This window comes from Henckelia pumila, chromosome 3 (genome assembly GCF_033568475.1).
Source record: "Henckelia pumila isolate YLH828 chromosome 3, ASM3356847v2, whole genome shotgun sequence".
Lineage (NCBI taxonomy): Eukaryota > Viridiplantae > Streptophyta > Magnoliopsida > Lamiales > Gesneriaceae > Henckelia > Henckelia pumila.
In genome coordinates, this window is record NC_133122.1 from 193,497,955 (window position 1) to 193,524,206 (window position 26,252).

General features: G+C 36.1%; 4 protein-coding genes across 5 annotated transcripts; 2 read left to right on the forward strand and 2 right to left on the reverse strand.

The window, feature by feature from the left end:
- Positions 1-2,068: 2,068 nt before the first annotated feature.
- LOC140887761 (DNA polymerase I A, chloroplastic/mitochondrial-like) lies at positions 2,069-11,699 on the reverse strand. Of its 2 annotated transcripts, none has more exons than XM_073295218.1 (13): positions 11,251-11,699; positions 10,512-10,767; positions 9,925-10,395; positions 9,635-9,826; positions 8,791-9,464; positions 7,777-8,230; positions 6,689-6,784; positions 5,893-5,985; positions 5,617-5,811; positions 3,965-4,057; positions 3,673-3,885; positions 3,497-3,586; positions 2,069-2,626 (listed from the first exon to the last, which is right to left on the reverse strand). In XM_073295218.1, the coding sequence occupies exons 1-13, from the start codon at positions 11,379-11,381 to the stop codon at positions 2,465-2,467; spliced, it is 3,120 nt and encodes a 1,039-aa protein (XP_073151319.1). In that variant the 5' UTR covers positions 11,382-11,699; the 3' UTR covers positions 2,069-2,464. The 2 variants fall into 2 exon arrangements, with proteins under 2 accessions (XP_073151319.1, XP_073151318.1); XM_073295217.1 differs by having other exon boundaries at positions 10,512-10,851.
- A 928-nt stretch (positions 11,700-12,627) lies between these two features.
- On the forward strand, positions 12,628-14,612 carry LOC140892520 (uncharacterized). The gene is made up of 3 exons (XM_073301442.1): positions 12,628-12,764; positions 13,015-13,189; positions 14,120-14,612. The coding sequence occupies exons 2-3, from the start codon at positions 13,033-13,035 to the stop codon at positions 14,401-14,403; spliced, it is 441 nt and encodes a 146-aa protein (XP_073157543.1). The 5' UTR covers positions 12,628-12,764; positions 13,015-13,032; the 3' UTR covers positions 14,404-14,612.
- Positions 14,613-15,486: 874 nt separating this feature from the next.
- LOC140891479 (probable folate-biopterin transporter 4) lies at positions 15,487-19,868 on the forward strand. Its single transcript, XM_073299989.1, has 7 exons — positions 15,487-15,723; positions 16,169-16,296; positions 16,719-16,940; positions 17,705-18,145; positions 18,693-18,890; positions 19,014-19,151; positions 19,288-19,868. The coding sequence occupies exons 1-7, from the start codon at positions 15,643-15,645 to the stop codon at positions 19,547-19,549; spliced, it is 1,470 nt and encodes a 489-aa protein (XP_073156090.1). The 5' UTR covers positions 15,487-15,642; the 3' UTR covers positions 19,550-19,868.
- Positions 19,869-21,294: 1,426 nt separating this feature from the next.
- Positions 21,295-22,050, reverse strand: LOC140890265 (fatty acid desaturase 4, chloroplastic-like). Its single transcript, XM_073298026.1, has one exon. The coding sequence runs from the start codon at positions 22,027-22,029 to the stop codon at positions 21,295-21,297; it is 735 nt and encodes a 244-aa protein (XP_073154127.1). The 5' UTR covers positions 22,030-22,050.
- Between the last annotated feature and the right edge of the window lie 4,202 nt (positions 22,051-26,252).

Consider the following 26,252-nt stretch of genomic DNA (forward strand, 5'->3'; position numbering starts at 1 on the left):
AGTAATATAATTCTTAGGGGGGTCCAAGGGTCTTGGATTTGGCCTTGGCCCATCTCTTCCCTGGATATGGTTTGAGAAATATATGATTTTTTGGGAAAAAAACTTGACGGTTTCAGCTTATTTTTGGTGAATTCCCTTCTTTCTTTCTTTCTTTTTTTTTTTTTCCCTTCCATTTACCATTCATTTTAACCTGGTGAGAAGGTTCTGAGATTTTCTTTTACCTAATCGATTATTGTTTTGTAAATTTTATTACTTAAAGAGAATGCTAGATAGGGAGACGAAATCGCGGGAAAAATCCCGGTTCAGTCCTAAATGATTGGATACATTCCCGATTCAATCCTAAATATTTGAACGTTCTCGGTTTCATCCTAAATGTTTCCCAAAAATTTTCGGTTTGGTCCCAAATGTTTTTATATTTCCGGTTTGGTCCCAAATATTTTCAAAAAGCTCCCAGTTCAGTCCTAAATATTTTACGTTCCAGATTTCGTCCCAAATGTTTTTCAAAAGTTCTCGGTTTGGTCCTTCCATCTACAAACAAAGCGTGATAAAAAAAAACTTACGAACAAAAGACAAAGTTAAATAAAATAGAAGCTAATAATAATAATAATAATAATAATAATAATAATGTCTTTCAAATGAAAATATAATCTAAATTATGCAAAATAAAATTATAGAATAAAACAATAATTGAACCGTGCAATCTTATAGTTAAAAATATTATCAATCACAAAGAAATAAACAAATGTTTTAGTAAATAAATAGTATTACTTATTTCACAAAATAATTGAAATTTTCAACAAACTTTTCAAGAAAAAAAATACTTATGGTTAACAATTGATAAAATATAATGAATTATTTGACCACCGTTGAAGTAGTGAGATGAAATTAAGTTTTATTTAATAGTAAATTTTTCTCATATCCTAATTTTTTAATTTATAAAAAGAGTTTTAAAAAGATATTTTTTTCCAACCTCCAAATTTGTCCTTAAATGTGCAAACATCATGAATGAGAATATAACAAAATTAATAAAAATGTGAAATAACATCATTAAATTTTAATTCCTTAAGTTCCGTTTATTTTATTTAAGTTTTTATTTTGTAGCATCATGAATTTAATATGAAAAATGCTAGATGTACACCTTGTAGTGTATACCTTGGTTTACATACTTAATTTTTTTCTAATTTCTCTCATTAATTGCAAAATACCCATGATAAAAAATAAATATCTAATTGATCAAGAAAAATTTTATAATTAATAAGGAAGAGTGTAAACCAAGGTGTATACCGAGGCGTACATCTAGCATTACTCATTTAATATTATCATTTTGAACATTGTGTAAAATTGATTTAAATTTGGATAAAAACTCTAATAAAATTTTGTTTTATTTACAAGTTGTGTAATGTTAAATATATAATAAATAATATAAAATTCAATCATAAATGATAAACATTACGCGATGTTAGTTTTAACACACGATGTAGATGGAAGGATCAAACAGAGAACTTTTGGAAAATATCTGGGACAAAATCGACAATGTAAAAATATTTAGAACTGAACATAAAACTTTTGAAAAATATTTGGAACCAAACCAAAAACGTAAAAACATTTAGGACTGGACCGAAAATTTTTGAAAAACATTTGAGATGAAACCGGAAATGTCCAAACATTTAAGACTGAACCGAGAATGTGTCCAAACATTTAGGACTGAACCGGGATTTTGCCCCGAAATCGCATTAAAACTAAACGGAAGTCGGAAATCAAACCTTTTGAATAGTTCCGATGCCCATTAATTTTTTTTATTTTAGAAAGTAAAAATGGCATTTGAACTTTGTTATTTTAAATATAAAAATTGTGAAATGTTTTGGCAAAATCATATTGAGTTTGCAAATGTATGTAATAAAACTAAAAACAAAGCGAAAAATGTATCCACGGGAAGCAAAGTCGTAAAAACGGGCTCAACCATCTATTTTAGGTGGCGGGATGGGTTAACTCAACATTACTTACGTGTAATTTGGTTAGGCGGGCAAACCCACCATTTGAAGGGTTGGGAAGAACGGGACGGGCTAACCTGACGGATCTAGCCATTTTGACACTTCTGATTGAAAGATTGATGAACGGTCAGATATACAAACATGTCACCAAGTTGGAACCCGTGAAAGAGAACCTTGAACGTCAAAATTTTGTCACTCATTCACATCACTTTCATTATACAACAGATGATACCTGGAAAAATCGAAGTTACGCGCGCCTCGACAATCCTAGGATTAAGTGGTTTTCCACCTTATATACAGCTTAAGGATCGGTGACAAGCTCCTCTCCCGTACTAGATTACAAAATGACGAAGAACCACCAACTCCAATTCAAAAGTGTGGTAACAGGGCTGAGATGAGACCCCGCCAAGAATGTGATGGAACGCCGTCGAAGTAGAGAGATTGGTTGAAATCCAATGAAATGGGGATTCAATCTATTTGGCAGAATACCAGTTCTGCGCACATTTGGCATCAACAGACAAATCAACTCTAAGAATGTTTTCCCCGTCGAAAGGCTTCGACATGCATTCCACCACTATAGCCTTAGCCTCCTCCGCTGATTCAGTTGGCCCTTCTAGGATCACCTCATCATGAACCTGTTTAACATAAACATCTCAATTGAGTCTCTTAGTTTGATAGTGAAGAAGAAGAGGCAGCTATATCAGGCAAGAAGATTTGCAAAACACTACTGTACACTTTTCTTGCTGTTTTTTTTTTTTTTGAAAAGTACACTTTTCTTGCTGTTTACTAAAACGGATGGATAAAATTAAATCAACATATTACCACGGGCAAGAGTGCGACAAGCTGGAACTTTAGATAAGATGGCTGTTGCGTTATATAGCTAGTCTGTAATAGATAAATGACCAAGTAATCCTCTTTTTTTACCATAAAACTAGTGATTCAGATAAAGGCAAACGTATTACAAGCCCACAAGGCTGCACTCGGAATCAAGGCGGCGAGTCAAGCCATTACCGTGCAGGGTGTTTCAATGAAACATGCCTCAGTCACAAAGCCCAGGTCTTGCTGCAATCTTAAGTGCTTTAGGCGAACAAGACTTTTTAAGCACAGTTTATATGCTAAGATCGGCAAGTCCAGAAATGCAAGATATTAATTGTAACTTTTCTTAGAGAATAATAAGTATTTGTTGTAATTTAATGGTTTGTAAAGTACATATTCAGTTATATACGATAGAACTTCAGATACTTTTACGGTATAGGTTATCATCTTTACAAACACTTCATTCCAATGAAGTGTGCGCCTTGCCCTGCACCTAGTCGCTATGACATCAATAAGCCTTACTGCACCTTGCACTTCTCATACAAAATATAATCTGTTGTAGACATAATAATGCAAAACCACAAGCATATATGCCAATATTGCTTCAAATAATTTAAATATGGGAGCTGCAAATGTGAGTTGATAAAAGTGGCAGTTCCTTTTATTCTAACAAAGATTGCTAAATTGACCTGTAACAGTAGTCTCCACCCTAGCACCTTTAGACGTGTGTTCTTTGATATTTCCAACATTGCACACATAGCAACATCCGCAGCACTTCCCTATAAAATTTTGCAAGTCAAAGCATGTCAACAAAAACTCACAAACGCAAACACGGTAAAAATTGCAGCCACTAGAAAACAGGTACCTGCACAGGTGTGTTGATGGCTGCTCTGTCTATGTGAGCTTTATGGGCTGAGGTGGCATTCTTCAGAGAAGGGAAATGGCGAGCCCGCCCCAGTAATGTGTCAACAAACCGAAATCTACGTGCCTGTTTTTTACGTTCATCTTGCCACAATAACACTTCTTTTCTGTCACTGTACCAGAGATCAACTGTTTTCTGAGCTTCCTCACGGGACACCTGAAAACATGGATAGTATTCACATAATTTGTAGGTATTAACTCTTTCCCAGTTGAAACTCACCAAAATAATAACATACCTTCCAGTCACGAGCAAGTCCCACAGTAGTTTTCCCATATGCAATGGAAAAGTTAAGCATCTTTGCTTTTCTTCTTTCAGAAGCAAAAGCATCCTGAAATAACATATATTAAGAGTGTTATCCGCTGTTGCTGTTATTCAAGCTTGTGCTTGATTCCGAAGGAGAACGATAACGCCTAACATGAAATTGCTCTCGCTACCTAAGTTGGACAAACATCAAGAAAAATTCTTAAAAGATGCAGCTCATAAATTATTTAAGACGAATTATGGACAGATTAGGTGATCAGTCAAGCTAGCAGTTAATAGATAGCTTAATTGAAGATATGCATCATGTTAGAGAAAAAAATCGAGCAAATGAAATTGAAGGTTCAGGGTTCGCCCTGAGTGGAAAGAAAGAGGAAACCACAGCTAAACCATGCACTGGGTGCGACTATAATCCACTGGATCTCAAATTGTAAAGAGAACCTTGGAAATTAGACATGCATCAATTTACCATCTCCATTATAGTACAACGCCCATGATCAACATCTGCTCAATCTTTAGTCATGATAGCGCAAACAATTTTCGTGCTCAACAGTCAACAGGAAAGATGCCAGAACCTTCAAAATTAGCTTCCAGCATTCATCAGCCCATCAACTTCTCATAGAAAACTATAGACACCAAAGGAATAACAAGATGAGCCTTTCTCCTATCTTAGTCACAGGTAGTGTATCTAGTAGCAGTAAGCTTCATCAGCAGTATAACATCTACCAAGATGTCACCATTCACCGAGACCGTTAAAAGTTGGTTTCAAAATCTAAAACCTGAAGACATTCAAATCTGCCTTTTCCCCTGTTAGAGGAGTCAATTGGCTATAATTGGTCGCGGTGGGCAATCGGGTATGGGTACCAGCTGCCAACCCCGGTCGGGTTATTTTCCGAAAGGTAGGGGGTCCGGTATATATGTCAAGTTGGGTCAGGTCGGATTTTTCCTGCCCGAGATACCTGAGCTTCTTCCTCAAAGCTTATGCTTAGTCCGAAAATTCAGATAAGCTTCAAGCCGAGCCGAAGCACACTCCAATTACCAATCAATCTTTTCTCCATGATCAACAAATAAAATCAAATTATCAATAAGAAAGAAAACAACTTACAGTATCAAATAAAATTCAAAGAAGTAAAATCAAATCATATTCTTAATTGTTTATTAAAAAATCATAATTTTAATTGTAACACAAGTTTTGAAGTTCGTGATTTTTTAGGTGTGAGGCTGTGAGCATCTTTATTTAGTACCAAGATATTTTTAGTCCAAGTTTCAACCATCTGCTAAACCCTAATTGGGTTCTGAAATTAAATAATCAAGAGAAGATTGTGAGCCTTGAGTAAGCTTGGGCTTATCAACAATCTTATCTTTAACATAAAGTGTCACAAGTACAATATTTAATAACGTAATATTGTTTCCCCAAGATATAGTTATTGAATTCCTCAACGATGTGTTTATGTAGGTTGACAAAGTTTCACAAACAATAATCATTGGCCTGTGGGTTATGGGCCCACCATGCCTATTTATGTAGGTTGACAAAGTTCACAATCAATAATCAATAGGCTAATGCGGTACACCAGCTATAACTGGAAAAATGCAGTCAACAATAATCAAAGGTAAAGATTCAAGAGTAACCTTTAGTAAAGGGGCCAGAGGTTCATCTTCACCAGGCTGAGGATGCCACTCAAGAAGTACATCCTTCCGTTCGACAGCTTCGCAAATGTGTGGATACATATTCATTGCCGTTCTGGAATGGAAGTCTCCACCAGCTTTGAAAGCATTCAACATGCTCTCACAATTGGCAAGATGTGCGAGAATCCTAAGTTCTAACTGATAATGCACACACATTTTCACACAAACAAAATAAAACAAGTAAATATATTTTAATTTTTAGGAGGTTCAAGTCATTACCTGTCCATAATCAGCAACTATCAGGGAGTTACCAGGTGCAGCTACAAAAGCTTGACGAATCTTATACCGATCTTTCTCCAAGGCAGGCTGGTTCTGAATTTTAGAATCAGAATTTCATCATAAGCAGTTTCACTGAAAATATATGATGAGAATTTCCAAATTCAGATTATATTAGGTGGTTTTCCCACCATAAACATGTATCTTACAGATCGGCTGCCAGTTAGCATGGCAGTTATTCTCAAACAATGCATCACTTTGCTTTGAGAAACAAAATACAGCTTGTTGATGCAAACAATCAATGCTATTCATGTATCTACACACCCCACAGCTACACTCCCTCAAGAAATTAAGGCGGTGTTTGATTTGGATTCCTAGTATCTCCAACTAAAAAATGTTGAGAGTAGTTTCTAAATTTTATTTATCAAAAAATTGGGGAAAGCATTACATAAGTTGATGTGAGATTTTCTTTGGAAATTTTGCTAATTGAAATTTTTGGTGCTACCATACTTTTGGGACTTATGTAGCTGCAGTGATGGGATGTACGAAAGTTGTCTCTGCACAAAATGCAACCAAAAACAGCATAATAATTCACCAATAGAAACATGTCGTTTCTGCACGAGAAGCAACAAACACAGCATAATTAAACCAACAGAAATTACATCACCCTGGATTCTGGAACCAACCCATAAGCTTAAAATTTCAACAAGATTTGAAAAGGTAGACTTGCAAGCTAATTTGACTACAGCACACAAATTGTTATTCCAGTAATTATCAAAAGATAGCACCATTGACAAACCTGTAAATTCGGCCTTCTTGCAGACAACCGCCCAGTTTCTGTGTTAATATTCAAGGAACAATGGATTCTCCCATTCTTGCCTGATATATGATTACCCTGTATTAGAGTGAAACAGTACAATTGCATAAATTAGAGACACAGAATCACTAAATCTGTCCTTACTCCTAACGATAGGTTACTGCCATATAAAGAGACCAATCTTAAAAAAATAATATAGAATTTTCGAATTCGGAATTCGGACATAGATATAAAAGATACCTCTAGTAGTAGACAGGAGACCAGCTTACTAACTCCAGATAACTCATAGTTTACAGGATCTTAAAAAATTAAAGAATAAATAACATCCACGGGAGTTGCAGGAATGCAAGTCCAAAACTTAATTCCCCTCAACATCTCATAAATTCATTAAAAAATATTGGCTATTTGAATTAGACAGTGCTCGGTTACATTTCCTAGAAAATTTTGACTCTCGGAAATACATCCAAACAAATTCATCTGATTTTCGATATCTTTTCCACAATACAATTCCACCCACTTGTGCTTGCCAAATACAACCATCATAAATTTCAACTCTCATCATTATCAAAAGCAATATTAATATGATATTATCTTCCAACATAATATGGCAAAACACAATAATATGCATGCATCCAATAACAAAAGCATGTGTTAATAAAAAAACTGAACCCGACATATTTTGAAATGACATGACTTTTATGGTAGAAAAACAAAAGGAAACACACATCACATTCTCTATTTCAACTTCTAAAAACACTTTTTCAATAAATATCTTGAATAATTTCAGAAACGCATCAAACATTACCACTGGAAAAAGTTTTATACATTTTAACATGGTAGATTTTATTTAGTTTCAGTATGCTACCCTTCAACATTTAGTAGTTTGACATGAGAATAAATGTTCCACAAGACCCTATCACCCAAACCCAACGAGAAATTCAAGAGGAAAGCGAAAAAACCCAAATGAGGCCTTAATCCTAAAAACCACCATTGTATATTCATTCACATCCTTTTTAACGACATTAATCATCATTCTAATCATGTTTCCTGGTAAGTTTAGCAGTAATAACCTGCAATGGGAGAATAAAGTTGGATATGAGTGAGTCTATCGAACAAACTTCACATAACGCAGCAATGGCATGACAAGCCTCGATTCCTGCCTGTCCACCACCAAAGGCAGCATAAGCTGCTCCATAAGCAGAGGTATCAGGGTCTTCGTTGGGAGGTGTTTCACTGTCCTCGGAAGGGTTTTTAGTCAAAGTTTCAGTCAATTCATCATCAATGTCTTCATCCACAAAGTCAAAGTCAGCAGAAACCTTCCCAGCTAGATTCTTTAAAACATCTCCGCTAACAGAAGGCCAACCGCTTGCAGTGTACTTGTCAGTCTCAATGTTAACACCATCAGGCTTGCGCAGTGTGATTTTACAGTATTTTGTGGGACTCTTCTTGCCTTCTTCTATAATATTATCTATATTCGGAACTTTAAAATCTCTCTCCACCGGAAGAAACTCATTGGGGTCCTTTCTGCAAATAAAATGTGATGAAGAAGAATGATTAAATACAACAATAAAAAATAGAGATACTAAAACTTCATTTTTTTTTTTTAGCATAGATACTGAAACTTCATTGTTTCAGAAGATGTGACTTGTTGATAAGGACGCGGCATTTTAGTTACCTACCCAAGAAATGCCTCAATTCCATTGAAGTTCTAATTATGGCTCTCTACAGTATTAGAAATGATAAGCCAAGTATTTTCAATTACCATTCCACATCAGGTTAGTTTTAATTTGTAAAGGATCAAACTAATGCATCATGCTCTCTTTACTCTAATAGGCCCATCAGCATACTACAATTTGTGCTGAGAATTGACGTTTGAACTTTAACTGCTTTTGTTTTTCCAGTATTATTCCCATTGGGAATCCCTTTCCCCAGGGAGCTTGCAGGAAACAATATAAGGAGGATTTCGAAAAATGAACCTTTCGAGTAAAGGATTTGCAACCAAATTCACATATTAGGAGTCTATGAGGATAATAATGCTTGTATATCTGCATAGGGATTTCTTTACTACAAATGTTGATTCATACCTGTTTTGTATACCACCAAAAAAAAGCTGTCGCAATTGTGAATCACTTCCGACATTCATGTATTTGGCATCAGGGCAGTGCTTTGATGCCCACTTGCGGAATCTAGCTGCTGAAACTTGCTGCTCTGTTTTAGCTACCCTTTCAATCTCAGAAAGGAAGAAACGGTCAACCAGCATCCCCTCTGCTTCCATTTTTACAAGAAGTTCACCAAATGGACGCATAAATTGTTGGTAAAAATCAAACATTGATCCTTTATATTGCCCATCAAGTCTCCAACAGCGCTTCAATAATTTCTTCTCTAAACTTTCATAAAGTTTCAATGTGCTGATTGAATCTAAAGCAGAATAACAAATCCATAATTCTCTCTCAACTCTTTGCAGGTCTTCAACAGGAGGAATGACGATTAATTTTCCCACAGATCCATCTATTTTCAGTTTTTTCCTGCCGAAGATAGTTTTCATTGATACTTTTCCAATCACATCCTCACCAGGGCCTCTCTTAGCATCTGACATGACTTCCGAATCACCTGTGAGAGCTTCTAGAGAATACCCACCTTCAGTTCGCCGAGCAGAGTTCCACAATCGAGCCATGTGCATTGTATCAGCAAAAAAACCATCTACTTTAAGCCCATAGTTCTCTATGACATGACAATCAAAGCTATAATTGTGCCACACCTACAAAAGCACAAGGAAACCGATTACGATGAGTCGATGATAAAAATTTCAAGGTCATAAGACTCATAACCACTCCATTATGCTGCTTCAAGGATCAATACTGATGGGGGAAATTCAAAACGAACAATAAAAGATGATTCTACAGTAATGGAGACAAGTAAATCATAAACCTTTTTAATAGACCCGTCTTCAAAAAATGGAGCAAATACGGCCAGAATATCCCTGCCACCTCCATCAAGGACATCTACCCAGATGCAAGATTTGCCATCACCAAAATCAGCATCTGAACCAGAATATATACTGAAACAAATAATTTCTCCATGGTTGACTGGTGTTTCTTCTTTCACATCAATGTTTGCCACCTATAAGTTATTAACAATCATACAGAGAAAGCCAAGTTTTGACACAAATTTGGGGAGTAAAGTACAAAAGTATGAGTGAAGTTTGAGCCAATACATGCCTCTGTATCACAAGCATGGATCCGATTTTTGTATTGATTGGTGAGCATATTAACTACTTGCTTAGCTGATGTGATGCTGTCAACCACAAGAACCTTGTCATAGACCTTACTAAGCCTTTTACGGAGTTCTGTGGCTTCAGTAGTGACAATATTTTCAGTGATAATTTCATCATCTCTATCAGTGGAGACAGAGTTTCTACTGATCATATCTGAATCTTTTTTCTCTGGGACATAGTCCATGCAAGTTATCAAACCCTGATGTCCATAATTTTTCAAGCCATTGAGATGAGCACCTTCTGGCATTGATCGATTCTGAATAACAACTTTCTTTTCACTGTCATTTTTATATGATTCTAGGTCACGTCCCACTTGAATAACAGATGTTTGGTCATGGGACCTACAAGGCCCATGTCGAGCATTTCCAATGCTTTCTCTCCCCTTTTTGCTTAGTCCAATTCCTTCTACTGCATACTGCCAAACAAACAAATTTTCATCATGAGAACATTTGGGCAATGTTTTTTTACTAAGTGACAACTTTCAGTGAAAAACTTCCATCTTCAAAGCAGTTAGTTTTAAGAATATCTTACAATGTTGCTTCTCCCAGATTTGGCCTTGCCTGCAATGTTTTCTTGACGAAGTATTTCAATATTTGCAGATTGATTACTGCTAACAGCAAATATTCTCTTGCTCATTTTACATTCTTCAGCAGCCTTACACCAGTCTGCGGCAGTATGTCCAGCAGAAATTTCATTGCTCCAAATTTCATGACTATTCAGGGGAGGATACACAAAAGTATTTCTTCGTCTTTCACTTTCATCGCATGGAAACGTGCTATAGCTCGACCTACGTTTTAACTCAAGTAAATCAACATTAAGAGTTCCATTTGATAAGAGGCTATTAGCACTTTGGGGCTCTCTACCATCCAGTCTGCGAAATATGACATAATTTAGAACACGCATCAAACAAATTAACTTGGTAGTCTGAATTCAAATCCATGGCCCCAATTTTATGGATTTCCACACTAAACCCCACTACAAGATTACTTAATTACTAATCGAGTGAGATTAATATTTTAAAAAAAAAAAAAAAAAGACGTTCTTACAATGTAATACTAATTACTACCCACAACCAGAACCACATTTTCAAGAAAGCCAACTTAAGAAAACGAAAAAGAAAACACTCATACTTCTAATAGTTGCACCCAAGATATTAGAAAATATCGAGCTCTCTAGTCTCTACAACACGCGGGGAGGTAGCATATTCCACCAGAAAAACAACAAGAACAAAAAGAAAACTAGAACTGGGTGAGTTCTATAGAAACCAAACCTGCTGAAGATTTTGGTCGAAGAAGAAAAGGAGCAAACCCGGGTACCGGAACGGGAAAGCCAGAAATACTGAGGGTTAAAGGAGTAAGGCCTGAAGGCATTAGTCTGAGCGGATAAACCCATTTTAGCCATCGGCGCTGCGACTTCCCCTAGCTTCTTGCTAGTCCTGAAACTAACTGCACTACAGAAAGCTGCCGTCTTGATAAGGTAATATTTACAAAACAAGGATGGATTAGCGGCCGTAAATAAGAGGGTTTTACAGGGTTTATCGATTGCCTGTCGTGGTGTGTGTTGCGGCGTGACAAGAAGCGGAAGCGGGTAAACTGAACATAAATGCTTTATAGAGCGAGAGAGGGAGACTCGGGGATTGCGGCATAATACTTAATAGTAGAGAAAGAAGGGAAGAGGGAGGGAAAAGCTTCGCCTTGGAGCTGACCACAGTCCACAAAAAGTGGCACGAATCGGTGTAAATTTTATTTTATTTATTTTTCTTTTCTTTTCCCTTGTACCTACATACCTACATACCTATACAATAAATATATATATATATATTCCAAAAAATACTAATCACACTCCACTATAATTTTTTATTTTACGTATTGACAATATTATCCTTTCATATTTTTTAATAAGTTTCAAACCATTTTAAAATTTAAGCACTTACCTAATATGAACTAATTTTCTTATATAATTAATAATAATAAAAAAAAGTAATCTATTATTTTTATAGAAAGTTTTAAAACAAATTTTCAAATAGAAAACATTTATATTAGTAAACCGCCTACAATTACTAAATATTATTGAATGACTTTTAAGAATTTTAATTTTTTTTGTACAATAGCATTAATATTTAAAATTTAAATCAATTTTTTAATATTGATGTAATAAAAACAATTGAATTCTTTTATATAAAAAAATAAGAATAAGAATATAAAATATCTTCCTAAAACTTTAATTTATTCTTGGTCAAATTTTCAAATATGTAATGAATTGAAATAAGATAATATATGTTTTTAAAATTAATAATCATAACTAAATCAACCAAATTTATCAAAAATTTCAGTGTACAGAAATCTAAAATTTTATAATATTTTGTAAAATTTGAGATAAAACATAAAATATATTAATATATGTGCACTTGAATTGGTTAAATTTTATTTTTTTTGATTATATGTAAAATAAAAATATTAATGATTTAAACATAATAATTTTCATAACACTTGTAAAAGTATAAAGTTTTGAATGTCAAACAAGATTTTAAATCTAATGAAAAAATCATAAATAAGGATAATATTATCAATTAGTACAATAAAAGTCAAGAGCAGTGCTTGGAATAGCATAGACTTTCCCCTAAATAACATTCCCCATATTATTTTTATGTAACTTCACCCATCGATTGTCCACACTCCACCCCACCCGACAACAATAGAACTTCCGATCCCTTCATCTTCCAGCCAAAGTCGACCTCTCCCTCTCTCCCAGAGCACCCTGTATCTCCCTCTTGCATCTCCAAAGGTCGCCTCAGTTTTGCTTTGTCATGGGTTTCTCTATAAATTATAATTTCGAATATGGGTTCTCAAAAAATTGATCTTTTTTTTTTCTCTTTTGGGTTTTATTAGTATTTTGGTTGTTTTCTTGGTGATGGTTTCTATGATGAGGTATGGGAATTTTAATGGAATACAGTCTATCATGATTGTGCTAGTTATAGGTGGTTTTGCACTAAATCTTATTCGTTGTAGTCTTATTTCTCCCTTTTTTTGTACAGTGCATTGGAGACTGGAGAATGGAATCCAAATGGACACTGCTATTCTCTGCGGCACTTTGCTTCACGATTTTGATGGCACATGGAGTTAGCGGGTGGACAGGTGAAATACATGGCAGAGTGGTGTGTGATGTGTGTGGCGACTCTTCAATTGGCCCGGAAGACCATGTTTTGCAAGGCAAGATCTTATGATGTTTCTTTCGGTAATTTTGTAGTTTGAGTGCCTACTTAGTGTGAATTTTGTTTTTGTTGGATTACGTGGTTTTCTTGTTAACTAGAACCTTGATTTAAGGTTGGAGATTAATTTTACGGGTCATTTGGTGAGATTGTTGTCATCTTAGTTGGGATACTGATTATTGTTACTTATTCAGGACGATCGAGATCTTCAAATTTTGAGTAGTAATGGTTGAAGCAACAATTGTGATCATTGTCCAGATTCAGACATCGAGCTAATATTTAGGTCCTACTTCCAACATAGAGGACAGTGAATGAACTAAAAATATGGTGATTTGGATCATTGGATGTTCCTAACCAATTAGCTTTCCCTGCAAATTTTGAACTTACGGGCATGCAATTGTGCCATCTGATGTTTTAGTTCTTGAATTACTTAGAAGTGAAATCATCAAATTTCTAGCCAAATATCTTCCTTGGTCGGGACTTTGTCATTGATCTTTTGTGAACCTGTGCCTTTTGTTTCTGGGATAAGCCATCTCAAGCATAAGTTTGATTTGATATTTCATGGACGCGAATACTTTTCATCTCCCCTTACTTGTAACTTTCTCAACATTCAATGTAGAATTTCTAATGATTCCACGAGACGATTATGGTTCAAGCAAGTGGTGTGGGTGATCCGGCTGCTTCTTTTGCTTTGTGGTTTGCTAACCTTTTCCTATTTGATTACTATTAGGTGGTCTTTTGAAAATGCAAAAACTAATATTTGATAGGTATCATACTATGGCCCTGCCTCTGTAACCATGCCCTAAACTTATTTTATAGTGTGTGTACGAAACTAGTCATCCTTCAGCTTCTTTTACCTAGTCTTCCACGACTGCTGTGGAAATCCAGTTCTTTATCTCTGATGCAGAGAACTTTGCATTTCTTTGGACAGGTGCCGAGGTGGCTGTGCTTTGCATAACAAAATCCGGAGAGGTTCTAAACTATCAAGCATTTACAAATGCTAACGGAATATACACCGTGGCAGAAACGATGCCCGAGAGTGAGCGTTGGGATGCTTGTCTAGCCAGACCCATTAGCAGTTTTCACCACCATTGCACCCATCTGGGAGATGGTAGCACCGGTGTCAAGTTCAGTTACACTCTTCCATCCGGCCATTCTCATACAGTCAGGCCCTTTGTATATCGTCCCACCGCTGCTCCTGCGTACTGCAGCTAGAAACATATTGTGCTTGAAATGGGAAAAAAATATTAAATCAGAAAGGAGAACTTCTTGGACAGCTGAATATCCATGGTATATTTATATGCTATGATGTAATTTGTAATCAAGGTATGAGCTTGATTTAATGGTCTGTGTAAAGCGCAACAATCATCTTGTGGGTGTTGTACTTGAATATTTAATAGTCAAATGCATCTCCATTTGCTAAAGCCTCTTTCATCTTTGTTATCCACTACTCTATGCAAACTCCTAGTTTTGTACCGCATATGTTCTGTTAATCAAGTAGCTCATATCCTAGCATCACTAGGATTCCTGCGTAGGAAGCTCATTGAGTTAAGGCCTAAGGGATCGTATCTGTTATTTTTTACTCTCTTTGTAAATCATGTCTTGATTCGTTTATAAATCGATATTATTTATGTTTTCTGTTTTTTAAAAAAATTCATTTTACGATATTCAATGAATTATAATCAATCTCTATTCCAAATCACTAATTATCAAGCGTGTTTTCATTGTTCTTTCTAAAATTCTTGATGAAGTGCTATTATTAATAATTTTATTGAACAAAGAATTAATAGAATCAATGATATTAATATAAATAATACAAATTAATCTTTCAAAATAGTTTGAGACAAATTTTTGGCTCAACAAAAATTTTAAACTGACTGTATTGAAGGTTGATGTTAATAGTTAAAATGAGCAAAATAAAATCTTTTATAGAATTAATGTATAAAATTATATGACTAAATCGAAGAAAATTTGCACGAAAATCGAATTAAATTTTTCTCCAGCTTTTAAACACATAATTTTGAAATATACATTTGATTTTTAAAAAATATAATTAAGTAAAACTTCTATTTTTTTTTTATTTCTACCTTATCTCAATTTGTCTAGAGCCTGTAAATTTTTCAATAAAATACAAGAGTTTCAACGTAATTAAAAAAAAGGAAAGTAAATTTTTTTATATATATAGTAAGGAAAGGAAAGTAATTACCCTAATAAAAAAAAGGAAAGTAATTGGGGGTGTATTTGTTTATAGTAAAAAGTAGGCGCGTCTCATATAAACAGAAACGAACAGAAATAAAAGAAGAGGGAGAAGCGAATTCGAAGCATCCGTTGGCCAATTTACGCAAGCGAACCACTTATAATTCTCTGATAAACCCACATAATTCTATTCACCCCACACCAAAACCCAGAATTTTCTACTCCATTTCTAAAAATCACCCCTTTCAATCATAGAAGATGATGCAATGGTTGAAGCAATTGCGGATCGCATTTGGGGCCTCGTTTCTGTGGCTAGTTTGCTTGATTTACTTCACCCAGGTTTGCTTTTTTTTTTTTTTTTGTTCTTTCGTCGTTTCTAATCTGCCTGATTGTTTTGATCTCATTTGAAATTGATTTACGAGTCTTTACCGTTTCTTTCTTGAATTTGATCTGCGATTTTATTTTATTTTTTCACTCTTGAAGAGGGAGTTATCTCTTCTTGAGTTTCTGAATGTTATGTCGTAACGGCGGCTTCCCTTGAACTGAATTAGCTTGAGAAAAGGATGGGGCATACTTTTGCTCGTATATACCAAATTCTGAATCTTTCTTCGTTTTATTTGATGGAATAATGAGCTTTGCGAAATGGAAATGGATAATCCGCACAGATTTGTGTCATCTTGGGGATTACATACTTTTCATTCTTACATATGTTTGTTTGTGTTTTTGGATATTTTTTGTGAATTCAAATCTGTATATTTTACTTTTACTTGGTTATGTGAAGCAGGGTTTCAGGTCATTCGTTTGGACAGCCGTATCGTACCAGCTAAAAGACAAGCTAAAGCTATCGCCCTCAGCATCCCAGTTTGTGACTTCCATAGCTTTTTTCCCTTGGAGTATCAAACCATTATATGGGTATGGCTCTAGTTGTGTGTCTCGTGTGATAGTAGCTTTGGTTGAAGTTGAAACCTCTGTTTCGTTCTGTTACAAAGTTCTGTAGGTTGTGCATCTGATGGTCTCTTCACTGCTTCAACTTCTATCTCTAAGCATAAAATTCTACATTTGTCGATGACTGGCAATCTCACTTGATAAAACAAATTTGGAAAAAATTGTCAAGACTATGAAGACAAATGATATGGTCTCAGCAAAAAGCTTTCTATGATTTTATACTTCAGTTTAACTATGGTTTAGGGCAGGGTAGGAAATCAATAATCAATATAGCTTGCTAAAATTGGTGTTAGATACAAGCAAAGGTGCCATTTCTTTGTGAAACTTAAATTTACAGAAGTCCTCTATCTTACCATGAAAATTGATGTTTGATTTATATTTATTTGCAGTATACTGTCTGATTGCATACCAATTCGAGGAAGAAAAAGGATCCCTTACTTGAAAATTGCATCATTGATTTCTCTTTTTCCATGGCTTATTTTAAGCATCAATGAATCCATAAGGAGTGCTAGAGTGCCACTCATGATTCTTTTAACAGTGCAAAATCTGGGATCGGCAATGGCTGACGTTGTGATTGATGCTATGATAGCCGAGGCCGTAAGACTTGAGCGGTAAGTTACTTGATCAAGTGTTTCCCCCCACCTTTATGGCTGGTTGATGTGTATAGATTTTGTTCAAAATTTTGAAAACTTCGAGTAAAATGTTCAATTGTTTTGTTTCATAGACTTTAATTCGTGAGTTACGATCTATAATCAAGCAAAAAGATATTGTCGTCAATTGCGTCACTGCTTCTGGTCAGCCAAGAGTTTAGTTCTGTCCATGTCCGTTGACTAAATTTGAGCAAAACTTCAAGTTTATTTACTTTAATGCAGTGTGGATTGCTAAAATTGTAAACACTGCCATAATTTGATTATTTGTCCTCCATATCACATGCAAAAGCATGACAAAGGGGGGCATCAAGTGTCAAGGACTTCTCATTTTGATTAATTTTCATTCAAACATAAAAAAAAAAAAAAATTATTAAATGAAAACCTATTATGACAGGCTAATGAATGGCACTGAATATTTTCAGAATTTGTTCACCTGGAATTAATCTTTCTTGTATTTGTGGAAGTCTGTATACTTTAAACTTTAAAGGTTCTGCAGTATCTTCCAGGCTCCAGTCGCGGAGACAATTTTGTCGTTCTTGGTTGTGCTTTTGAATTATTATAGATTGTTATCTAATATGCTTCCCAGTACTAAACCAATTTATTATGTGATTATTACTACTATCTGGGCTTAAATATATTACGCGTGGTTAACTGAACTGCTGTTTGCATGTGGTTTTTTAGCTTTCTAGAACGCAAACTGAGGTTTTACACTTACACTTGAACAGGGCATCTTTCGCTGGTGATCTTCAATCCATATCCTGGATGACAATGGCTTTAGGAGGAATCTGCGGGAGTTTACTCGGGGGATATGCCCTCACTAATTTACAAACATATAAAATCTTTTTACTTTTTTCAGCATTACCAGCTGTACAGCTGTTTTCAAGTGGATTAGTTGAGGAAAAATCAGCAGGCAATAAAGAATTTTTTGAAAACTCTACGTTGGACGAAGGCACTAACTCAGTGAATGGCATGAGCTTTCTGGAAAAACCTAGAAACAATGTTTCTAGACGGAAAAGAAACAAGAAAAATGCCAAAAGAGGACTGCATACCTCAGAGAATTCTCAAGTTCCTGAAATCGATGGATCTTTGGCAATGAAATGGTTTCATTCTTTGAAAATGGCAAGTATCACTTTGTTTAGGGCATTTCAACAGCCAATCATTTTCAGGTAACTACTGAGATTTTTCTGGCAAAATTTTCAAATATTTTATGCAATTAATGAAAGTTTTATCACTTATGGTGGATTATACTTTGGTGTTTTACTTGTCATGATTGCTTGGTAGATGGACATTGTATGCATGCATAAGAATGAGATTAGTTGTTTATTTTTTGGATTATATTCTTCTGTAAAATACAATGGATGCTGATCATTTAAGATTTGTCCTGATAGATTGGGGAAAACTAGGATGGCAAAAGTTTCTAGCTGTTGTAAATTATCTCTTCACAGACTAATGAAATAAATTTTCATAATCAGCTTGGAGAAATTGGGTAATGTATGAATGTCCAAGGGGCTTACATTGAGTGCCTCTGATAGGTCTGAAATCATGGAACGTCTAAGAAAATGAGGGATAGGTTTCATGTTTATTACCAATTTCAGTTTTCTTTTCCCAACTCGAAATCTTACTGTGGTTGTTTTGTTGTCATTTCTTTGTCGTGGATGATTTTAATTAACTAATTGTTCGTTTTTTGTGGTCATACTCACTCGGGAATTCTAGACCAATGATTTGGTTTTTCTTAGCAAATGTGACCGTCCCAAACCTTTCAACAGTTATGTTCTATTACCAGACAGAAACTCTGAAACTGGAAGCATCCTTCTTGGGCACAGTACGTGTAGTTGGGTGGTTTGGCCTCATGCTTGGGACCTTTATATATAGCCGGTACTTGAAGAAGATGAAATTACGGAGCATTCTATTGTAAGTTTATTCCATTCTGATGTTTTAAACTATTATTGGTCTTGTCCATTCTATTGCAAGTTAATTCCAAAATATTTTTTTCAGCCATTATTGCTCTTGTAAGATCTAATGATATATATCCAGGTATGCTCATGTTGGCTTATCGCTATTGACTCTTCTGGATGGAGTGCTGGTGTCTAGATCTAATCTTTCACTAGGCATATCTGACAAGTTTATGGTGCTTTTTGGGTCGGCTCTTGCAGACGGTGTCAACCAATTTAAGTATGTGTCACACTTTTGGCATGTATTATTACATCTGTGGTTTTATATTGGTCATCACATAGAAAACAATCATAAATCTTGAAATAATTCTGATTTCAAAGATGTTCACCTGATATGGTGTATGATCGATCTGCAGGTTCATGCCATTCTTGATCTTGTCTGGACAACTTTGCCCGCCTGGTATAGAAGGAACTTTGTATGCACTTTTTATGTCTATAAACAACTTAGGTTCAACGGTGGGCGCCTTCGTTGGTGCTGGTTTGGCTTCCATGCTGAACATCTCCTCAGGATCTTTCGACAACCTTTTATTGGGCATTATTATCCAGTTTCTCTGTACTTACATCCCGGTGGCTCTCTTATTTTTGATACCGAAAGAAGTCACGGGGATATCAGCGTAGAATACAGGTACCAAAATGGACTTTGCACATTTTGGAATTTCACATACAAGAGAGTTAGTCTTGGAATTTTTATCGGGACATTTATTATTCCAGATAAAATTTTACTGTACACAATAGTGAAGGATTTTTGGTTTTCATCGGTGGACTTTTTAGGACACTTCCCAGATTTCAAATCTATTGGCCCCAAGGAAACTGAATTATACTACTGACCCTTTTAGTAGGAAATATTGTTTCCGTAATTCTAATGTAATACTCTTGGAAGATCATATGTTATGTAATCTGTACTGCTCATCTTACTGCCTATGATTTGTTTATGGAACCTACGATTTGGGTCGACTAGAGTCGTTGATGTTGCATGTAGGACACAACGACGAATGTTTGGTCGCATGTGATTTTTTGAAGAGAAAAATCGAACCGCCCCTCGAGTACTACTGAATGATAAAATGTATTTTCCGAACTGATGATTAAAATGTAAGGGATGGTTCTAAATTCTAATGACATTTATTATGCTTCTACACTCATTAGCTAGTCAGGTGTGAAGTTCAACAATTCTTCCACTAGAATACTTCAAAAGGTGTTGTGAATATTGACAAGTTACCAAAATCTTAAATTAAATTATTTTTTTGAGAAAAGTATAATTGAGCAACAGAAATTCAAATAATATAGGTCCACACTAGGATGTTAGGAAATTAAATGGCATAGAAGATGATGTAGCTAGACTTGGTGCCCTGTTTGTAAATAAATAGTTGTGGTCCATTAATTACAGCAGGTAAAATTTGTCGTAGTAAAATTTGCATGGCAGAGTCTCAGTTCAGACGCCAAAATAGAAACTATAATTGGCCAACGCCCAACAGTATTCAGTGGTTCATATTCTACGACCCAAAAACAACCAGATTCAATAAATGCGTGGCATATATAGTAATAAATAATATAATTGACTATAATTAATTGGAACAGGAGTTTCTCTTTTCTTTCCATTTATTTTCTAATAATAAAAGAAAAATAAAATTCTGGGTGTACACTTTTATTAAGTTAAAATTTAAAAGTTAAAACTAGACTTACATTTTGCATGATAAATTATAAAAATATTCTTAAATTCAAATACTTCTTCTTTTTTTTTTTTTTCTTATTCCACCAACTTTTTTACATACATGTTACAATTAAAGTTTGTCCTTTTTTTCAAATTATTTTGGCGAGTACTCTTGTCCACATCAATATTAAGTTTTAACATTATTACATTTTAAGATTTTGTAGCATAATATAGACACGTTGAATTATACAATTAATGTAGATCAATTAGTTTATATGGATGAATTTGAAGTTCATTCAAGTAAACTAATCCAAACAACTGATCAAATGTACTTAATATTATAGATTGATTGATTTCAAGAAACTCGATCAAAATTTACTCATTTTCTTCCCAAAAATTGAGGTTTTTTAAGATTTAAGATTCATTGTGGCACCAATAAGGTTTTCAACTTTTCATGTTCCTTAATGAAACAACGTGTGTGAACCATACAAATATATACATATACACATATCTATAGTGTAACACATGATGATTTGAGCAATGTATCAACATTAAACCATAGCACTTTCTTAGAAAAATAATTCTACTTCAAAGTTACAACGAACACAATTAACTTCATTAATTGATATATGGGCATGCAAATTAAAGGCAAGCTTAGCTTCCTATACATGTTAGAAAACTACTAGAGTACACAAAAGAAATGGACGTGTTGTCCCTAAAATCGAGTTCCATCGGCGTTAGAATCGCTCCACGACCGCGGCTTAACACCAAGAACAGCATGCAGCACCGTCTCCAGTCCCACGAAGAACTTATATTTATCTAGAAACCGATTCCACAACCCGCTCAGGATGCAGTAATTGCCGTTATACGGCGGCTTGTGGTGGGCTGCGTGTTGGCCCCGTCCCACGATGATCCCCACGTCCTGGAGCGCCGCCGCTAGCGGCGGCAGCTTCCCTTTGGGAGTATGCGCCCATGCATGAAACAGCTGGCTGAACATGATCCCACCTGCAAACACGGCGACGAACCCTAACAGAACCGGGTCGCGCGACACGATATTCACGGGCCAAACGGCCGCGGTCACCCACGCCGCGGGGAGGTGAAGGTTGTTGGCCAGCTGACGCTTGGAGATGGACCAAGGCTGGTGGTGGTGGCTTTGGAACGACTCAATCTGGGACCCGAAAACCGGGGTTTTCTCGCTGCCGTAGTTGTCGATTGCCCAGTGGTAGATTCCGGTGGCTAGGTCCGCGAGTATGTAGCCAAGAATGGCGCCGAAAAGGGCCAAGAATGGCTGCCATCCACCACGTGAGCTGCAAGCTATTACAAGTGACTTGGCTAAAGAAATGAGAAGGGTGGCGCAGCCAGTCGCGAAAAATGCACGATGAATCCAGGTGGAAACATGCCAAGTTTCATCGTTATTACAACTATTGAGCTCGAAGGTTGATTCAGACATTTATATAAAGTATATGTAAGAGAATCTTGAATCGGAGAACAGATAGAGGAAAGATGAAACAGTGAAAAAAAGGGTTAGCTCTCTATGTTTGAGCAGGAATATTGGTGCAAGAAAATGAAGGGGAGATGGCTTTTTATAATGGAATGAATGAAAGATTCGTGACTAATTAATGTATAAATAAAATCGTAAAATATTTGGAAAGAGTATGATTTAGAGAAAAATTATTTGAAAATAATCGAGAAAACCTGTTACGTGCTATGGATCGAAGATCAACAATGACACGGTAGTGGCAGTTCATTCGCTTTATAATTGAGAGATTGACGATGGTGATGTGTCTACAAAAAGGATCGTAACTTAAATTTTTAATATAATATATTTTTTAAAATAGTATATTTCATATAGCATTATTGATTAAAGTTATAATATTTGTGGTTATTATGAATTAAAATTGAAATTTGACATCATAAGATACTAACATCGCAAATAAACAAGTATATAGAATATAAAATACAATTTTTCCAATTATTAATTAATTGCCAAAGTCAATATAGATTCATGCATGTGTATACCATAATAGTTATTCGAACATATATTTATTTTTAAAATCTTTAAAAAAAAATTTAAACAAACCACTTTTTATAAAAATATTTTATAAATAATTGTCAAAAAAAGCCTTGAAGTTTGATATCCCACGAGCTAGCTAGAGAACTTTAATTAATTTGTGTGTACTCTAAATAGTGTATTTAAATAATATCTGAAAATATTGCGTGATGCCGTCTCTGTGCGTGCATGTGTATATGGCTGCTTTGATTAATTAATATGCACAGAATCGAGTCATTTTGCAGTATACATAATTAATCTGTTCCGTAACAAGCTAATTTGTCGTAAATGTTAAAAAAGAAAAAAAGAAATTCCCCATGCCAAATATATATTACATAATTTATTAAGATAAAATTATTATTCAAACAACACGTTCACAATCGTCTATTTGTAGATACAAAAACATGGGTAATTGAATATTATTTTTTGCATATATGAAAACATTGTATAAATCTTATTGGGTGTAACATACCCCATATATAATTAATAGCTCTTCACACTTAGTGGAAAATCAATATGATACTATAATTGTCCATGATAAAGATTCCCACAATACCAGTGGATGAGTGTTTTTGATTCACATGGACTAGTTTTTCTGTCTCTAACAATTATTATTTCTCTCAATCTGCAGCTGCCAGCGATCCATCCCTCCCGTCACCTCCTGTGCCTCCGTTACCACTCTCTACCGACGCATCTACGTCACCCTCTTCGATACAACGGTCCACCTTGACATTAGAACCAAAGACTTCAGATACATCTCGCACTTCTGTTGCAACTCCAGTTAGTTCACGTGCGGAATCCACTCCCCACTCCCTCCAATCTGAACCATCTCAGCCTCAACATCATCCTATGGTCACTCGATCCCTTCTTGGTATTCACAAACCAAACCCAAAATATGCACTTGTCGTTTCCAGCCAAGCTATCCCTCGCATACCACATTCAATCAAGGCTGCTCTTAATCATGATGGTTGGAGGGCAGCAATGCAAGAAGAAATGACTGCTCTTCATCACAACAATACATGGCAGTTTGTTCCCCGTGATCCGAGCATGCACATCATTGGCTCTAAGTGGGTTCTCAAGCCCAAACTCAACCCCAATGGAACCCTCGATCGTCTCAAAGCAAAACTTGTTGCCAAAGGTTATCACCAAATAGATGGAATAGACTACACTGACACATTCTCATCGGTCATCAAACCTGGCACCATTCGGACTGTACTCAGTCTTGCTCTAGTTCGACGTTGGGAGATTCGCCAACTTGATGTCAAGAATGTGTTCCTCCATGGCATACTCAATGAAGACATCTTTATGGAACAACCTTCAGGGATGATTGATCCGCAATACCCGCAACATGTGTGCAAACTTCAGCGAGCCATTTACGGCTTGAAACAAGCACCTCGGGCCTGGTTTGATCGTTTCAGCTCCTTTCTTTTACATCATGGTTTCTTTTGCAGTCTAGCTGATCCCTCGCTATTTATTCTGCACTCCCCTCATGGAACTTTAATTCTTCTATTATACGTTGATGACATGCTTCTTACAGGATCAAATTCATAGCTTTTGTCTACATTTATCCAGCTGCTGCATACTGAGTTTGCCATGAAGGATCTTGGTCCCATTCATCATTTTCTTGGTATTGAGATTACCCACACCCCAGATGGTCTACATCTGTCACAATCTCACTATGCTCTTACTATCCTTGAGAAGACAGACATGGTGGACTGCAAGCCTATGTGTAGTAATCCGTATCCAAAATTATAGATTTATGAGTAATTAATAATACGATCATGTTTAGACATAATAAAACATGATTAAGAGAGTCCCAGATGGATTAACAGAGTTCGGAAATGGATTCAGAACGCTCGAAAATGGTTCGAGGGTCGTCGTGTTCGGAGGCTCCATTGGTGAGTTCGGACGGTCCGAGTCAGGGTTCGGACGCTCCGAATGTGCTGCCGACAGTCGTCATGGATGACATCATTATGCTGACATAAGCAATGACGTAATATTGGCTTCGGACGATCCGAACGTGTTCGGAGGCTCCAAAGTCAGTTCGGAGGGCATGAACTCTGTCTTTAAATAGGGGTGCCGAGCTCACATTTGAGTGCACCAATTCCTCTCTTCTCTCTCGATTCCTTAGCCTTCTAACTCAGATCTAGGGAATTTTAGGCGTCCCGTTGGGAATCCAGAAGTGGCATAGCAATCCAGGCGTCGTAGCGGAGATGTGGCCTAGTTTTGAGGCAATCAACAGCAAAGGGCTAACGACGGACGAAGGTATAGCTTTTGCTTCCTAAAAATATTTAGAAGTATGCTTTAGCTTAGTTAAGGTTTTTAGAGCGCTATAATGATAGTAGTATCATTTGGCAGTGTAGCACGGATTATAGGCGTGGACCTAGGGCTGATAGCACTTGCCTAGTATTTGAGGTACGAAAGTACTGTTCGAGATATCCTGACTGAGTATGCATGTATTATGTGACTGCATGATTTATATGTCATTGATTTATGCTGCATGCATTTGCATATTGAGCTATCTCGTTCGAGATTCTATAGTAGGGTTTTACCCTATCCTGTTAGTGGTTGGACTACCATCGATTTGAGTCCGGCATATCCACTAGTATTTTGGTATGGGAGCTACCTCCTGAAGCGACGGCACAGCGTGCTACATACCAGGGCCCGGTCTGTCTTTGTTATCTGATCCTTGACCTCGATTTTATAGGGAGTTCACTTTGCATGCATGTATACTCATACTCTCGTGCTGAGCGTTTTATGCGCACGTCTCGTACTCTGTATTTTTGGACACCCTATTCCATGGGGCAGGTTTGCGATTGGACGAGGTGGGTGGATCCAAGAGGGGCTAGGCAGTGGTTGATCAGCAGGAGCTTCGTTTAGATTTTTATTCTGTTATTTTGGTTTATACAGCTATTCGATTTGGTTGTATATTATTTTGGATATTTACAGATTCTTTTTCTTGGGATTGTATTAATGTTTTGGTTTTCGCAGTTGAATTCTGAATTTTATTTAATTAAGTTAATTGCATGCCTAAGTTCTGTTTAGTAGGTGATCCGGGTAAGGGTCACTACACTATGAGCACCCCGCTTGAAGCCAAAACTAAAGGCCCCAGTCATACGGTTGTCCTTGATGATCCTAGCCATTACCGTGGAGTAGTTGGTGCATTGCAATATCTCACCCTCACTCGGCCTGATCTAACATACAGTATCAACTTTGTTTCTCAATTCATGCATGCTCCAACCCAGGCACATCTAAAAATGGTTCGTCGAATCTTGCGCTATGTCAAAAGCACGATTAATCTTGGTCTCGACTTCACCTCTCATACTACACTTGATTTATGTGCATTCTCTGATTCGGATTGGGCAGGCTGCCCAATCACCCGTCGGTCAACAACTGGTTATTGCACCTTTCTTGGTCACAATCCTATCTCTTGGTGTGCTAAGAAACAAACTACTATCTCCCGCTCGAGCACTGAAGTATAATATCGGGCAATGGCGCACACTGCTGCTGAAATTACTTGGTTAAGTTTTATTTTTAAAGATCTTGGAGCACAACTCACTCAACCTCTTATTTTATTCTGTGACAATCTTAGTGCATTGCATATGACAATCAATCCGGTCTTT